The 17,829-nt window shown below is 53.0% G+C and overlaps 1 protein-coding gene across 3 annotated transcripts; it reads right to left on the reverse strand.

Moving 5' to 3' along the window:
• Positions 1-3,576: 3,576 nt before the first annotated feature.
• Positions 3,577-16,924, reverse strand: Nfil3 (nuclear factor, interleukin 3 regulated). Of its 3 annotated transcripts, none has more exons than XM_021643589.2 (2): positions 16,792-16,924; positions 3,577-5,375 (listed from the first exon to the last, which is right to left on the reverse strand). In XM_021643589.2, the coding sequence occupies exon 2, from the start codon at positions 5,221-5,223 to the stop codon at positions 3,841-3,843; it is 1,383 nt and encodes a 460-aa protein (XP_021499264.1). In that variant the 5' UTR covers positions 5,224-5,375; positions 16,792-16,924; the 3' UTR covers positions 3,577-3,840. The 3 variants fall into 3 exon arrangements, with proteins under 3 accessions (XP_021499264.1, XP_021499262.1, XP_021499263.1); XM_021643587.2 differs by lacking the exon at positions 16,792-16,924 and adding an exon at positions 14,934-15,113; XM_021643588.2 differs by lacking the exon at positions 16,792-16,924 and adding an exon at positions 8,679-9,349.
• Positions 16,925-17,829: the final 905 nt, after the last annotated feature.

Consider the following 17,829-nt stretch of genomic DNA (forward strand, 5'->3'; position numbering starts at 1 on the left):
CCCTCTCTTCATGCCTGGGGGTTGGGGCTCGGCCCTTGAGGACCTTCCGGTATGTCTGGCTATGGCTTCCTTTCATTCTGTAGGCTAACCTGAGAGCTGCTTTTTGGATATTCCTGAGACTTTTTGGTGCTCTGAGATGTGTATACTCCTTCTCTTAATAGGCATGGCTGTAAGCCTTCACTGTGTGTGTGTGTGTGTGTGTGTGTGCGCATGTGTGTGCTGGCCAGAACCCAATGTCAGGTGTGCTTTAGGTACCACCTACCTTAGTTTTTGAGACAGGATTCCTCACTGAAGCTGGCAGCTACCTTTGAGCCACCAGTGAGCCCCAGAGATTGTGTCTTCACCTCGATAGCCCTGAGACTACCAGCTTGCACCTCCATATCTGCTTTTCTTCTCTCTCTGTGTGTCTCTCTGAGACAGTCTTTCTACTTAGTCTTGGCTGTCCTGGCACTCACTGTGTAGACTAGGCTGGCCTGGAACTCACAGAGATTTATCTGTTCTGCCTCCCAAGCACTAGGTTTAAAGGCGTGCATCTCCATGCCGGGCCTCACATCCAAGTTTTCTGTGTGGATTCTGGGGATTGAACTCAGGTCTTAATGCTTTCATAGTAGCCCTTTACCAACTAAGCTACTGTCAAGCCCATTTTTATCATTCTAGGGGACTCTGGGCAGAACGTGAGGGCAACAGGGGTTCCTGTTAGTAGCACACAGCAGAAGTGTTCTGTTTATTGCACTACTTCTTTGGTTCTTCACACGTTGATGAGGTTCATTTTAGTTTTAAGGCATAACATTTCAGCCATCTTTTCAAAGAAAATGGAGGGCCTTGAAATGCTAAGGCAATGTGACACTAAGAGAAGAGATATAGAATCAGGGGAGGCACCCCCACTGACTGCTTGTGTCTGGCAATGAATCTGGGAGGCATCCTGGCTGTGGAGGCCATGCCTCTAGGACCACACTCCTGAGGCCCGGCCAGAAACGTCAGCTACCAAGATTGGGAAGGTGCAGTGGTATGATGCCAGCATTCTTCATGGTTCTGCAGGGGGAAAAATGATTCAGAACAAAAGACTTTCCCTTTTGCACTTGACCCTGTTCATGATGCCTTTTGGCCCTCCAGAATGCCAACTCCCTTTTCTGAATAACTAACACTTTTCTTAATGCTTTCTCATTCTCCTCATGACTGCGATGCTCCCGGCCCACACCCTGCCACAGATCATGTTTTAATATTTATGTTTTATTTGTGTTTGTGCTGTGTGCATATTGGTGTCTGAGCTCACTAGGAGAGGGTGTCGGGTCTTCTGGAGCTGGAGTTACAGGTGGTTGAGAGCAGCCCAATTCGGATGCTGAGAACCAAGTCTGAGTCCTCTGAAAGTGCAGTTAAGCGAATGTGCCTACCTGCTGAGCCATCTCTCCAGTCCCTAGAGACTCTTCTCCCATGCAAGTACTGACCAGGCCTAACCCGGCTTAGCGTCCAAGATCAGATAAGAGTGGGTGTGTCCGAGGTAGTGTGGCCAGAGACAGTTTTCTACTGTTCCTCTGGGTGCATTTGCAGAGACAGGGGACCACTGTCTGGATGTGTCAGCACAGACGCAAGCTCTTATTTCACGGGGCTGACTCCCAGCAAGCTTGACGGGATTCCTTTCCCCTCACTGTAACCTTTTCCCTTATTGTGACTTTTGTTCTGTAGTGCTGAGGACTGAGTCCAGGGCTTTACACATTTGGGTTTATTGCTGTACTGCCTCACTCCAAGCCCAGCCCTGGACACTTCTTCCCGTGTAGGAAAACTTTACATCCTATTTCTGCTGTGTCACAGCCACTGTGCTGTGATTCATCGTGCCCATCCTGGGCTATTGAAGTATTTAGACTCTGTCTCTGGCCGTTAGCCTGCTTCTTTGCTTTCCAGCATTTGTGGGTGACTGTCAGACCCCAGCTCAGCCTGTAATAAGGCTGAGAACAGTAGAGGGCCTTACCATGACAAATATTTCTCTAGCTGGGAGACCTGGACGGAAGTAGAGGCCAGAGCTAAAGGACAAAGCAGGTGGCCAGTGTGCGTGTGTTTATGTGTGCGACAGCAGGTCCCTTACACACCAGGAACCACAGTGCACAATGCCGATAACACAGCCAAGAACAAGCACGGGGCTGTCCTGGATGTGGTGTCAGAAAGACTCGGCCCGAGCACACTGCCTGCTCTGCCTCCAGGCACTGCGGTCAACTGTGCCGCGGCGCCAAGTAAGAATAAGTGTGGTCACAGCACAACGGTTCCCTGTGCCCAGTGCAGAAAGACCAGTATGGAGACACAGAGCTTGGGGAAGGAGCGAGCTGCTGGGAACACTGTCCACCGCCCATCCACTCCACCTGAGAGAGACACACAGACCACCACCCAGCCGCATGGCAAGGGCACACGGCGATTGTCTCATGACACATGTAGAGAATTCTGGACAAATAAAAGGCCAGGCCTGGTCTTTTCCCCAGTTGCTGGGGTCATGCTTTCCAGACCTGTGTGTTATCATTTCTAATGTCTGAAGCTAGGGAGGCATCATTAATATTTCTCCTTCACACATCTTTTGCCCCCTGGGGAGGGAAGCCTAGGGCGCCACAAGTGCTAGGCAAAGGTTCGGCCTCTGAACTACATAGCTTGAGTCTTTTAACAAGTCAATAAAGATACCTGAATCATACAGATGTTGTCCTGTGGTAACTGATAGGCTCTCAGAAATTCCTTTAATGACATCTAAATGGTATTTAGCTTATCTCTCTGCCTGGTCACACTCTATAACTGCTAAGCTTTAGCGTAATGCGAAGGAAAAACAAAAAACACTTCCTCCGTCCTGTTTTCATCCGCTTTTAAAAATGGTCTCTCATCCAGGAAAGTGGGTCAGTGACTCAGCTACCCCATGTGTCACACTTAAAAGGGAGGTGACTAAGGAGACAGCAAACCGCTTGGAGTCTTCCACGTAAGAAAACCAGAGAAAACTCAGTCCTGATGAAAACTACCTTGCAGGGAATAATTTCGCCAGCCAGACCCCAGCACAGGAGCCCTCGCCGTCCCTACCCTCTTCTCTATTCCTGGACCCCCAGGCCCTCGCTGTCTCTAGGTTTCTAAACACATGACTGCTTGCGAAACAAACACAAATAAATAAAATTTAAAAAACAAATAAATTCAGTCTTCTCTCATTCTGGGGAAGCAAACGCTCCACGTTAATTCTACTATGGCAACTTACTTGTACATGTATGTGAGTGTGTTGGGTCAAAGGGCGATGCCCAGTGTCTTCCTCAATCCCTTTCCACCTTACTCTTAGATTCGGGGCCGCTCACTGAACTTGGCGCTAGCCAGGTGGGCTAGGCCCTCTGGCAGGTGAGCCCTAGCCATCTGCCTGTGGGTTGTGCCCCAACCAGTTCCCCCTCTCTGGAGTTAGAGGTTTGTGTGCTCCTGAACCTGCCTTTCTGTACATGTGCTAGGGTTGTCTTGATCGTGTGGGGAGCACCTTATCCCCAACTGAGACATCCACCCCCCAGCGTCTACCTTAAGAAACTTAAGTGGCCTTTTCTCTTCCCATCAGACCAAGAGGAACGGGGCCAGCACTGTGTTTGTCACCAAGCCTTTATTGAAAGTGGCAACATACACGCTTTAGAATAGAGCAAAAATAACGTTCGGTATGTACAGCCTCTGTGGGGGTTATCTGACTATACACAGGCAGAGTGAGGGCATCAAGTCTTCAGCGTGTGCACACAGGACACCAGACAGACACCGGCTGCACACTACAGTGAAATGACATCAGAGGTCCAGTGGAAATTCGGCACGGTACCAACAGCGTCCTCCTCCGCGCGCAGCTCAGTCAGTAGGCATTTACCTGGCGTCCGAGGCTGAGATAGGTTGTGTGGCTATGAACCTTTTGAGCGAGACCACCTCTGCAGATAAGTTTGCCATCCCCTGCTTCAAATACAAATTCTCAGCCTCAGAAACCTTATAGCCACTGTCTTTGACGTCCACCACTCCCGTTTTGAAGCTACTCTGAGTTTTGCCGTTCAGGTCTTTGTGATGCCAGTGTTCTGATTTGAGGGACCAATCTTGAATGTTCGTCACCTGCACTGAGAAAGGAGTGAGGGAGGGGGGGACCACACCCGAGGGGCCGTGCTTCTCCAGGTCGAAATGTCTCTTGGCCATCATGTCTGCGGGTGAGGAGAGTTTCTGCATGCCTTCAAAGTCGCTGTCCAAGGCCTCGACTTTGACCTGCATGGCCTTGGCTTTAATCCGGAGCTTGTGAGGTAAGGCAGAAGGGTTCACTTCTGGGACCTTCACCACGGTGGCGTGACCCCGCTGCAGCTCCACCGGAGAATGGATGGGGCCCTTGGGCACCTGCTGCTCGTCTTCCCCGTCGGAAGACTTGCCCACCACACCCTCATCGGCCTCCGAGGTTCTCGGGCTGTTGCTGGTGGAGCCGTGGACCTGCAGGAGGGGCGGGGAGTGGGAGTAGGCGGAGAAGGAGCTTCCCATGTAGCTCTGGTAGATGGAGGTGGAGAAGGCACCCCGCTCCTCCCTGGGCTCCCTGGCCAAGTTCTCCAGCTCCACGGGCTCCTGCTTGATCACGGGGAACTTGCTCTCGGGGCTCCGGCAGCCGCCCTGCGCGGGGCTCTCCTGTGCGTGCTCCACGGAGGACACCTCGGACACGTCCGAGAGGGAGCTCTGCGGAGAGTGCTTGATGACGGAGATGCAGCTGGCCGCCACCATCGTGGGCTCGTCCACGAATGAGCTCACAGCCGCCTTGGACGTCTGGTAGTCCTGAAAGTACACCGCTGTGGAGTTACTGAGTTTCTGGATTTCCTGGGCGTACGCCGTGGAGCTAATTAAGCCAAACTTTAACTTCAGAGAGAGCAGCTCAGCTTTCAGAGTGGCATTTTCTTCGCCCAGCGCGATTAGCTTGTTCTCCAAAACCAGGTCGTTGAGCCGGCGCTTCTCGCGAGACCTTTTGGCGGCTTCGTTGTTCTTCCTCCTCTTCTCCCAATACATGGCGTCTTTCTTCTCGTCCGGAATGAATTCCCGTTTCCTCCGACATGCGGAGGATTTGTTTTTCCCCACGCTCCCTTCATTCAGGAGCAAATCTTCCCCCGAGGCCAGGTCCTCTGCCACGTCGGCCAAGGCCGAGCTCAGCACCATCATCTTGTCCGAGCTGCTGGTGGGGTCCAGGGGCGCAGGCTCCGTCTTGATGGTCTGCATTTTTCTCAGCTGCATCAGAAAGGTCCTTACCCCACGGACCTGACGGCGGACAACAAATCACTTTCCCAGTATTCTTTCAGGTTTGAAAGCCTTCAGCTTCTCATCCATCAATATTCCTTCTGCTGTCGGCTGCAGGATAAATCTGTCAGGTGCCTTTCATGGGTTATCTGCAACAGAGGAGAACATGATGAGTCCCTTGGGCAGATGTGGACCAGCAGCTACCAGGGGGCATGTGCTGAGCAGCCAAGGAGTATCGGTTGCAAACACGGCTCAGGTATTTTCTTTAAAGAGTGAACAAGCTGGGAGAAGATGTCAATACACAAATTCTTCCACTTCAGTGGCAAAGACACTCTCTGCAGCAGACTGTGCGGTCCAGGAGAGTGAGGAAATCAGTTACTCAGTCACTCACCTACCCACCCAGTCACTAAATCTGTCACTTAGTCAATCATCCCTAAATCCACCCCCTCCCCCCAGGTCAGACAGAGGAAAGCTGTGTTTAACAGAGATAAAAGGCCAAGTGCGCTATATAGGGTGATTCAGTGCAGGAGGAAATGACAGGCAACCCTGCAATGGTGCCTGCCCCGCTTCAGACAGAAAACACGACTCTGCCGAGAAAACGTGCATCTCTCTGCAAGAACTGCGCTAAGTAAACTCCTCAACACCTGCTAACCTGCTGTTCCCCCCCACTCCCCAGGCCTGGTGGCCCCCAGTCTCCCATGGGACCCCTACTGGCCTCTCCATCAAGCTGCTACACTTACTTGAAGTACCTCTACATATAAGATTCGAAATGCAAGGACCTCAGACTTTCAGGAGGGAGTGCCAAAGTGCTTTTGAGGTCCTAAAATTCAGCCTAACAGACTTCAGTTATATATCCCCTTTGTACCAAAACACTTATTATTCAGAGGGACTTTTCTTTCTTTTCTTAAACAGAGCCCTCTTGAAAGTTAAGATTACTTCAAAACCAGAGAAAGGTAATTATGGAAAGACCTTCTCTCGATCTTAGTAATCAGTTTCAAATAAAATATAAGAACTGAAAAATAGAACCATCAACTGTTTTTCACACCCACAAGTAAAATATTTATAATATGAATTGGGTCTTACTTTGTGGTGTGTGTGTGTGTGTACATGTGTAAGTGGGTACATGTGTGTGTGTGTGTGTGTGTGTGTGTGTGTGTGTGCATGCGCATGTATGCTGGGGATAGAACCCAGGAGAGAGCTAGGTAAGTGTTCTATTCCAGGATCTGTCACAAGGTAATAAACCCCTCTTCCATGCTTTGGGGTCTGATTCTGACTCCACAGAGCAAACATGCACACAGCCGGCACACACCGTTCCCCTTCAAGGGGATGTTTATCCTGACACAAAACAACTGCTTCAACCCCCATTATCAACAGCATTAATATTATTATGACTAATCTTTAACAGAATATGTGTACATTTGTGTGTCTTTCTGTGTGGGCATGTGCATGTGAGTGCCAGTGCCTGCCACGGCCGGAGCTTCAGATCCCCCTGGAGCTGGAGCTCCAAGAGTGTGTAAGCTGCCCGCCGTGGGTGCTGGGAAGGGAACTCTGGTCCCCTGCAAGAGCAACACTCACTCTTAAGCAATGAGTTATCTCTCTAGCCCCTATCATTATCTTAAAAAAAAAAAAAAATACGTGTATGAGTGTGTTGCCTGCCCAGTACATTTGGGAGGCCAGAAGAAGTCATTGCACCCCTGGAGCTGAACTCACCAATGGTAATGTGCCACTGTGTGGGTGCCGGGAGTTGCACCCAGGTCCCCTGCAAGAGCAGCACCAACTCTCCAGCCCCATTATCATCTTATAAAGAAAATGAAAAGTGCATCTGTTTCAACAAGGGGTCAGCGTTCCTGTGACCCAATGACTTTGCAGAGTTTCTATTGCTGTGATGAAACACCACAATCAAAGAACTTGGGGAGGAAAGGGATTGTTTGGCTTTGCCTCCATATCCCTGTTCACAGGTGAAGGAAGTCAGGACAGGAACTCAAGCAGGGCAGGAATACAGAGACAGGAGCTGATGCAGAGGCCACGAGGAGATGCTGCTCGTCCCTCCCTCATGGCTTGCTCAGCCTGCTTTCTTATAGAACCCAGGTCCAACTGCTTGGGGTGACCTCACCCACAATGAGCTGGAGCCTACTCCAGACAGCCCTGATAAAGAAAATGCACTACAGGCTTGCCCACAGCCCAGCCCTATGGAGGCATTTTCCCAGCTGAATCTCCCTCCTCTCCAGTGGCTCTAGCTTGTGCTGACATACACAGAGGCAGCTAAGAGACAGAAATGAAAGACTGTGCTACTAGCCAGAGATCACGCAGTAGTTTAAATCAGAGATGGCTCCCCAACAATGAGTGCAGGGCAAATGTAGTTGACAGTCTCTTTTTATTTTATTTTATTATGATATGCATAAAGTGCATGTGTGTGTGTAAAGGCTGGAGGAGTCGTCTGTATTACCTCTTCATCTTTTTTTTTTTTAAAGCAGTGTCGCTCAGTGGACCTAGAGATTCCTGTTTCTATAAACATGCTGCCTAGGAAGCTCCCAGGACCTGCCTGTCTCTGCTCTGTCTCCCCAGCACTTGGGATTTTAAGCATGCTCTACCTCCCCATGGGTTCTGGGGATTCATACTTAACAGCCCTTGACCCTCGGAGTCACCTATCCCCTCAGCACAGCTTCTAAAAGCACCCACATTCCCGACGGCTGCTTCGGATCCTGCGTCTCTCTTCATGACTAATCTAGCCATGACTTCACCTGTGTGTCACTGTTTGGGATCAACACAGAACGCTGGGGTAGCTTAGTCACTGTGTTTCCTTTTTGGTGAATAACTGACACGAAATGCCAGTTCTATGATGTTACCCCTCTTAGTGCCATTAACTCCATTACATCCATTAGCTGATATGACTGCTTAAAGACACAAATAAAAAAGAGAAATTTAAGAGCAGTCATCGCGTCATGCCAGCTGACATACTTTCCCACGCCTACCGTGAAGGCACCACCACGGCCATGCTTTTTACAACCTGCTGCAGGCAGGAGCTGTATTTCATAAGCCCAGATCCTTGAGTTTATTTAAGTCAGGTGACCTAAATACTCTCTGCAGTTAAAAAATAAGACCCGACCTAAGAAAAGCAAGAAGAGTCCAATAGACAACATAAACTCTAGACAGAGTTTATCCTGCAGGGGTTCCCGTGGTTACAACAGACACACACACACACACACACACACACACACACACACACGCACGCGCACACACACATGCACATCTCTGACCTCTGACCTCTCAGAGGTGAGTCGAGGCAGTTCAGGTTCTACAGAGACAGAAATGAAAACAGTGTGCACTGAGCACAGGACATCTTCCTTGTTTAGGTATCAAGATGCACCACAAGCCTGGTTGGGTACTGGGAACTGAACTTGGGTCCCCTGGAAGACCAGCAAGGGCTCTTAACCCGGAGCCATGGCTCCTACCTGTGAAAACCTGGGAAAGCCACTTGATCACTTCATCACCTCCTCAGATGTAGGCTCAGCCTATTTTATTTCTTATCACCCTGTGGCATGTGTGGGGTCAGAGGCCAGCGTTCAGAAGTGCGTTCTCTCCTTCCACAGCGGGATCTGGGAACTGAATTCAGGTCATCGGGTCTGAGCAGTGAGCACTTTAATCCACTGACATTTTACACGGAGAACAAAACAACCTAGTTCCTGAGTGCCCATCTCAGGGCCCGAAGCTGCTCAGCAGGCCAAAGTACACCCAGGCCCAGCAGAAACACGTGCTTGGTGCACACGTGGGGCACATACACAGGAGCTGTCTCTCACTGCCGGACCAGCCCTACCCCGGCAACGGACTGACCCACTTTTTGTTTGCATGCATCTGTAAATAAATGTGTCAAAACCTGATCCAGCTTACGGGAAAGGAAAAGATTCCAAGTCCAACAAGGGATTACTTGAAAATTAGATTTAAACTTCAAGAATTGGACGACAACCCTGCCCTTTATTAGCACACCCGTGAGCTTCGCTGGCTGAAACACGAACTGGTGTAAACGACAGTCTCCACAGGACCAAGCGTTTGTAACGTAACGGAGGAAGTCTGGAAGGCAGAGGCAGACAGGACACGCGGGAGCACCCATGAAAACAACCTCACAGCCTGAGAACATGAAGCCCATGGAAGAAGGGGAGGAGGAGGGATAGAGGGAGAGGGAGAGGGGGAGGGGGGGAGAGAGAGAGAGAGAGAGAGAGTGTGTGTGTGTGTTGTGTGTGTATAGAGAAAGGTATTTGTAAAAACCTAGTAGAGAAGCTTCCAAATGGGAACCATTACTACCTGTGGGAAAAGAGTTTTCAGAAGGGGATTTGTTGTTTTTATTTATGCGTGCTCCTGTGTGAGCACACTGTGTCCCCACCTATGGAGGTCAGGAGAGGGTGTTGTAGCCCTGAAGCTGCAGTTACAGTCAGCTGTGAACTGCCTGGTGCCGGGCTTCAGAACCAACTGCAGGTCCACTAGGCAAGCAGCAAGGGCTCCTAACCAGTGAGCCATCTCTCCAAGCCCCTGTGTTTCTTGAAAAGATAACTGATGAATTTAGTAACTCCCCTGGAATCTTTCCTCTTTTCTTTGCTATGAACATGGGCTTCCGATCCTCCTGCAGCATGACCTCTTGTGTGCTGGGACTGTAGGCATACACTCTGACATTGTTTTATGGGGTGCTGGTGATAGGGCCCAGGGCAAACACTGCCAAGTGAGCTATATCCTACTCCCCTCTGTGTCTCAGGGGACACCTACATCACAGCCTGGACTAGTGCAGAGCATAATGGCAGCAGAATAAAACAACAGCAGTTACCAAAATGAGGGTAGGTGGGTGCTGGGGCTGAGGCATGGCGGAAAGCTCCTCAAGATCTCCAATCTCCCTAGCCTGGTTTCAAATGCTCTCGCTCACTCTCCTAATCAGCACTCCAGGTAACTGCCATTTATTGAGCTGTGCGCCTTATGAATAGAGTGGAAGGTTTATTTGAAGGCTACTTACTTAATTATATTTAAGATCCCTAGAAAGTTAATAAAAGACACCGTGTTCTGATAATTGAAAGGCTTATAAACACCCAAACTCCAGTGAAACCAGGTCCTCAAAGCCAGGATTATTAACGAATGGCATCCAGCAAATCCCCGCTAGACTTAAAAAACAAGCTCAAACTCTAATTAAAGCCATACGAGAAACACAATCCTCCCCCTTTCTAACGACAGGAAAATTAGTTGCAAAGAAATGTGAGAGGTAAGCAGGGGTGGCGGCAGTAAAAACTAATTTTGAAACTGAAAAAAAAAAAACCTCTCTTATGTAATTGTCTGTGATCGAAGGTCAGTGTCTTTCGACATTCATTTGTGAGGCCAATCTGGATAAAAATCAACTCAAATAAAATTGAGAAAAATAACAGGATATCAAACAATGTGCTAACCCGGCGAAATGCAGGCATACCTGACAAAAACAAGAAGTGAGCATTATAGGAAATCTCAATTACATTGTTTGTTATGTTTGACTCGAATCCCAAGCGTGCTCTCATTCCTCAATACAAATTAAAAATAAACAACTTTTAACAGCATCAATGCCATCTGGGTTACAATGGAAATAATGAGGCATGTGTGATTTCTAAGTTGGGTAAAAATAACGCTGAGTACTCCGACCGCGCCTCTCCAGCCTACGCTTCAATCAGACCTACATCTCGGAACCCGCTGATGGCCACGGCTAGGTCAGCTAGAACGCTCCGCTGGCGGGGGTGAGTCAGGGGCCTTGCTCAACGTGTGCACAGCCTTTCACAAAGGGCTCTAATTTGCAGGCTGTTGCATCATGGTGATGTTATAATTGCCGAGATAAGCCCTCAACACAGAAAAGGAAACTGTTTCACCAAGTACAGTGAGCCTGTGTTCACTCGTTGAAGGGACGGACAGGACGAGGCAGGCCGGCGGGCACGGCTAGCAGAGCTCCCATCTTCTTCAGCCCTGGCCTGGACTGCTCACCACCTTCCCTGAGTGCCTCTTTTGTAAAGCGGGGGTGATGGGGGGTCCTCCACCTGCCTTGTGTAGTAACTGCCCTTCTGATTTCTGAATCAGGGTAGTGAGACTCCACGCTCCAGCCCTTTCTGCGAGGTACCACCTGAGAGGACCCTGGCTCCCCCAGACCCAGGTGTCAACAAGATTGAGAAGCATCAGTCTGTGGGGCTCTGGCTTTAGTTGTCGCCCACAGAGCTCCAACCACACTCCAAGATGGCGTACGTGTACAAGTGGAGGTGAGAACAGGTGATCTCAGACCCGAGGGTTAGAAGCAGACATCAGCCAGGCTAGAGAGCTCAAGTCACGATAAGTTCCAGAGATCTGGAAAAGGCCACGATACTCCTGCTGTGATGTCCCTTCCTCCCACATTACCCCAAGCTACTTGGGACCCTGAAGTGCTTTGATGCTGTCAAGAATTCCCTTGGTGTAGACATTTAACAACACCTACAAGGCAAGAGTTTTCAGAAACAAAAGAGAGGACGGATCTTCACAGGCCCAATACACAGGCCCAATACCAACCCGTCCTTGCCCTTCCTGTGAGATCTGGTTCAGTAGAGGAAAGGGACCTCACACTAGCATTCTGGAAACATCCATTGAGCCCCTGCTAACTGTCCAGTTCCACAGCCTTCCCCTTGAGCTTCTCCGGAGGCCAGTGAAGGTCTACAGTAACTGGAGACAGAGGCCTGGGCAGCACCTGTCCCCTTTGTACCTCCCAAAGTTGTCTGTCAGTAACTGAAAGAGGGTTCCTAGGGTGTCCAGGAGCATCCCGGCGCTGAAGGCCAGGCCTACAATCCACAGACAGCAGCCGGAGCGGATCACCCTCCACACACCTGGATGCTTCGCTGTGACACCGGACGCCCACTCTGAGAAACCTGCAGCTGGGATGACAGCGCAAAGGGCTACTTTTACGGAGGGATCGCTGCATCTGTGTGGGTGGTTGTGAATTAGGGACTCCTGACCATCTTTATAATCTTGGGCCTTCGACAATAAACTTTAGGTACAAGAAAGAATAATAAAGAAGCAAAACAAACAAACAAACAAAAAAACAAAAATAAGTGGGCTCAACTAGCCACGTTCAAGCAGGAACCCTCCTTTCTATCATGACAAGACTGCCTCCCCCCCCCTTTTCTGTAGCCATTTAGAGGTCTTGCTTGGCTCAGAAATACAACGAGGACTCCAGAAACAAAGGTGTCTGTGGGGTCGCAGTTAGCGGTGCCGCGGAGTGGAATCAGGCCCTCGCTGTGTCCGCCCAGGCCCGTCTCGGCGGGAGCCCGCCCGGAGAAGGCACGCCCCGCTCTCCGCCTCAGGCCTCCCGATGAGCGCAGGGCACCGCACTGGGCCCGCACTGGGCCGCTGGAGCCTCCGCCCCGCTCGGCGGCCGCGCCCCCAAGCCGCGCCGCTCCCCGGGCCCGCCTCCCGCCGGGTGGGCGGCGCAGCGGGGCCTCGGCGCCGCGAGGACCCCCGCGCCAGAACAAAGGAATGCGGGGAGGGGGCGGGGAAGCGCGCGGGCCACCGCGAGGCGCGTCCAGCCGCTGCCCAAGGGGTGCATCTTGGGCCGAGGTCCCCGCCTGCCGCCGCCAGGCGCGTGCCCGGTCCCCGGGGCGGGAGCGGGGGGGGGGGGGGCGCAGGGACGCGTGATGGAAGGTGGCCAAGACCTCAGGCAGGCCTGGGTCTCCTAGCCCAGCTCCCAAAGGGGGTCGGATCTGCTGCCGGGGGGGGGGGGGGGAAGGCGAGTTGGGGAGGGGGTGGGATTGGTGCAACTGCAGAGTCTTGGAAAATGGCCGAAATGGGGGTAATAATGTGTTCCGGGGGTCACTATCTAGAATGCTTCCAGCCCCTAAAATAATACTGTGGTTCAATTTTGTAAACGGTACGCTAAGAAAACTCACAGCCACTATTAAATACGTACAGTCACACGTCATTACACTAAGAGTCCGGGAAGAAATTGAATATCCGGATACTTACCATATCCATCCATCTCCAATGAGAAAAACTAGGTTACAGAGGCAAAAATACAATCTACTAACCTATATCTGCCTGCCATTGCTCATAGCTGATCTGGGGAGATTATGACGTGAAACAAATGCCTCTGACCTCATTAGCTGTTATTTACAAAAGCCAGAACAGAAACTGACGCCTGGCCATTCCCTGCTGGCCTCCGAACGCAGCAGCTTCTCCAAAGTGTCCTTTCAGATGATAAATGGGGCCCCGCGTTCAGTTCAGCGGCAGTCACTGGGCGCTGCGAAATGCCTTCCTAAAAATACAGTCTTATCAGAGGTCTTGGAAGGCGTGGAGTTAAAACTACAGCAAATGGCCTTGAGCTTGTATTTGCACACAGCCCCGGAGAGACCAGAAATAGCACCGAGGCCACGATTGTTAAAATGTGATAGGGCTAAATTTAGAAAGACGTACATTTCATTTAGGGCAAAAGACACACAATTGGCAAGCACGAGCTGTGTCAAAGCTTAGCCGCTCGTCACTTTCCGGCTTAAAATATCCTTTAAAAGAACCGACAAAACCCCTGTTGATAACGACATTCTTAAACGCTGAGATTGCCCTACTTTCTTTGTGGCCAGATTATAAAATCACGTAATTAGCGTCCTTTCTACGCTCAACGGCCAGCGAATTCGGCAGTTACATAACATAACATTTCCAGGAATCTATTAATGATCTGTCTTGTGGTGTCTTAAAAGAGAGAGAGAGAGGGAGAGAGAGAGACCAATGACGATAAGGTGAGGAAAAAGCTGATGGAACCGAACGCATTCCAGCTGGGAAAGTGGGGAGGCAAACGTCACAATGGCTCGTCCGGGTTTTAAAAATAACACCTCGGAACATTTAAGGAGCCCCCCCTCCCCCGCGCTCATCGGTACCCAACGCTAGGATTTCTCCTTTCTTAATAATGAATTCCGTAGGATCGTCTTAAAAACATGCTTATCTGGGACGATGCAGGGGTACCAATAAGGATCTAATGCCCAACGCTGCGCTCAAATGACCAAATCCTTGCACACACTCGCGCGCACTTTCTCCCATCGGCTCGTCCTCGGGGCCCACGCTTCACCACGGGCCCATTATGCAATGTGAGAAAGGACACATCCCTCCACCTTCCCGAGGGCTCGTAAAACACGCTGACGACAAACAGGGTGGAAAACGTCGGTGCCGACACGGCGCCTGACACTAACAAGCGCCGCGCAGGCATCTCCGAACGCCGTCACGGCTCGCACTCTCAACCCTCCTTCTAAGCAAACCGACACGGTTCCCCGTGACTCAACCCTCCCCCTGGCCAGCCGGGAGAGGGGACCAGCGCCGGGGGGACCCCGGAGAGCAGGGCGCGTCGTCTGGCTGCTAAGGGGATCGGCCTCCACTCCGCCTCCCCGGCGCGCTCCTCTCCACCGAAACATCAATTTTCCTGAAATCCGGAGACGTTATGCAATAGCGGGGAGAGGGAGGGAGCCAGGGCTACGTGCGGGCGCCAGGGCGCTGCAATCAAAGCAGCTACCTTAAGGTGGCGAGTCCCCCTCCTGCCAAGGCAGCAAAAGTTTATGTAATGCGTGCCCCGCGCACACACGCCGCCTCCCGCCAGCCCTACGCCGCGCCCGCACGCGCCCCGCGCCCCACGCCCGCCGGCGGCGCGCTCCGAGAGCGGGCGCCGAGCGGAGCCGGGTCCCCCCAGGGCCGCCGGTGGGCGGAGCGCTTACCGTGGTTCAGCTCCCCCGGCCCGGGAGGAGAAAGGAAGGGCGGCCGGAACCGGGCCCGAGGCCCCCGGGGCGCGGGCTGAGCTCCGCCGGGCCCTCGGCGGGCGGCGGCGAGGGCGCGGCGCGGGAGACGGGCGGGCGCGCCGGGTCCGCGGGCGCCGTGGCCGCGCGGAGAGATGTGTGTTAGTAGGTCAGTTCCGAGCGCCGCGCTACGTCGCCGCCCGCCGGGCCCGCGGTGACGGGCGGCCGCCGCCCCAATCGCCGCGCCCGCGCCCGCCCCCGGACGGCCGCCACTGGCCGCGCCGACAGGGGCGGGCTCCCCGCCGCCCCGCCCCGCCCCGCCCCGTCCTCCCCGCCGCGGCGCCGCCGCCACTCCGCGTCCTTCTCCGGCCGCGGCCGCAGCTGCTCCCCGCCGTCCGCGGGGACCCGCGCCGAGCGCTGCGTTGCGCAATGGGACGCACCGCGGAGCAGCCCGGGCGCGCCTGGGAGGAGCCCGGGACCCCTTCGCCCGTAGCGGGCCGCGCCCTCCGGGTCGCCGCGCTCCTCGGCGCAGCACCTTTTTTTATTTTTAATTTTAATTTTTTTTATTGTTTGTTTGTTTCCCGGAGAGCCACAGCGGACCGTGCTACCTGTTGCCCACAGAACCCCGGGCGAGGGCACGCCACCCGGGCGTGGCGGGGACCTTGGCCTCCTTGTGCCCACCGTCCCCCCGAGACCGGGAAGGGGCGCGGCAGCCGGGCTGCGCGGCCGCCGAAAGGTCCGGCTCCTCTCCCAACGGCGCCGCGACAGCAACGCGAACACCGCCCCCTTCCTCCCCTCCCCGTCCCCGGCACAATTAGGGCTAAGGCGACCCCCACGAAGCTGTTGCGTAACACGATTGGGAAACCAGGCTGGACGCGCTCGGTCTGCATTCCCGACCACGTGGAGGGGTGGCTGCTGTTGCCGAGGACTCGAGGGTCCGCGCGGCCGGGGTGCGCCCGCCTGGGACGCCCGCCGGCCTTCGGTACTCAGGTTGGAGCGAGCCACGGCGGGCACCCCCCCACCTCGAGCATCTGGAGCTGGTAGCTCCGCTGTCCTTTCTGCCCCCAGCGAACACGTCGGCCCCTCCCTCCCCAATTCCGTAGCCGTACAAAAGACTTAAGAAAATGGGAAACAGAGCATCTGGCGGCACATTCTGCAGTCAGTTACCAGGTTGGCTGTTGTAAAGGAACGTGGCCTGCACTCCCCGCGTAAAGACACGTAAGGTTAGTGCTGGCCTTGGCAGAGGGAGCCATATTCCTGACAGTGACGCACGCGCCTGCCCAAATACGGAATGTGGCAGGTGGCGAGGTCCTTGAGCAGTCGGCCTCCTGCTCTGCTAGGACTGTGAGAGCGGGACTCGAGTGACTCCCTCCCTCTGCTTCCCCCACCTTCTCGTTTTTGTTTTGTTTTGTTTTAAAGAAAGCAAGTCCAAAGTGCGTGACACCCCCCATTCCCGCCGAACATCTTACTAAGTGGATCTTTTCCCACCTACCCCGGGCACACAAGTACACGGAGAATCTCGGAGGCATCCTCAGTGCTGGTCTGATGACCATTCACCGGTTGGACTTTTGGACGCCTTCACGGGGCAGTAACGACGGAGCCTGTCTCGTGAGATACCCAGCAAGCCACAGATAGTTTGGTGAGCCTCCTTTTGCAGGCGCTGAGCAGTTCAGGGACACAGCGCCCCTTTGCACCTTTGTTTGGAAGCACTGACGACCCTGATGAAAACGAATCTTGATTTGGTTAATCGGTTCCACTTTTCTCGAATTTACTGACGTCATAGGATCCCGAGGTAGGAGTAACGTTTTCACAAAAAGCCAACCGAACTTGCCTGACTCACCCGAGGCTGACAGCGGAGGAACGGAGGCTCTGACCCGCGAAGCTGTGCTGTAGATTGAATTCTGAAACCTGATGCCGGTCTTCAATCCCCGGGACAGTTTACACCGCGCCTCCACCGCCTCGGTGCTTCCGTCACTGTCATCTAACTTGGAAATCAGAGGAAGTGTGAGAGATGAGTCCGATAGCAACTTGGAAAATAACTCGTTAGCGCCTCCTGGCGCTTAGGAAACAGATCAACAAGGCGGCGGAGGCTTGGTCTCCAGGACCTGGGCGATGGAGTGTCACACACTCCGGAGGGTTGACCTGCCGGGCAAGTGCTTGCAATGAGCTGCACCAGAAGAAAATTGAAGCATAACCCTGGGGCTGGAGGACTTCCCCCAAGCCTCCAGGGTGCCGATGGCAGCCTGAAAGTAGGGTCTCCTGAGGACGGAGAGGATGGAGAGCTGACTCAAGTATGAAGTCCAAACTTGGGTTTTCCTGGAAGTGCTGGGGCTTGAGTCCTGGTCTTCTACGTGCTAAGCAAGTGCTTTATCGGTGAGCTGCCTTCCCAGGAAAAACCCAAGGTGTTCTTACTCTAAGCGGTTGGTTCCTTTCAGTGCTGGGATCTGCGGTGGCCTGGACCAGCAGAAAACATTCGCAAAAGGCTTTGTTCTTGTCCTGCCCTGCTCTCTTACCCGTGAGCGAGCGTAAGAGGTGTGAGCCGAGAACAGGGAGAGAATGTGAGAGTGAGAATGTAGTTCTTCCTGAGAAAAGCTTCAGGACGTGTCCAGCTGCAAGGTCCAGCCTGCTGGTCGCTAGGCTTTTCCCAAGCGGTTTCCCCTCTCAGTGCTGGGTGTCAGCCCAGCTCTGAGCCCAGTTAGACAGCTTCAGCTCGGTGCCCTGGACCGTGCTACACCTGGTTAGCTGCAGTTAGGTGCGTTAGGAGGGTCCAGGAGGGGAGCTACCTGTGGACCGTGACACGAGAGAGAAAATGCCTTCATTGTTACAGCACCAGGCCAGGGAGCCGTGGCGCCAAGTTTTCAAAAGTTGACATTAAAAA

The sequence above is a fragment of the Meriones unguiculatus genome, chromosome 19, assembly GCF_030254825.1.
Source record: "Meriones unguiculatus strain TT.TT164.6M chromosome 19, Bangor_MerUng_6.1, whole genome shotgun sequence".
In the NCBI taxonomy this organism is placed as follows: Eukaryota; Metazoa; Chordata; class Mammalia; order Rodentia; family Muridae; genus Meriones; species Meriones unguiculatus.

Coding starts and splice junctions, on each gene's coding strand:
- Nfil3 (XM_021643589.2), bottom strand. CDS start 5,223: ATGCAGCTGAGAAAAATGCAGACCATCAAGACGGAGCCTGCGCCCCTG.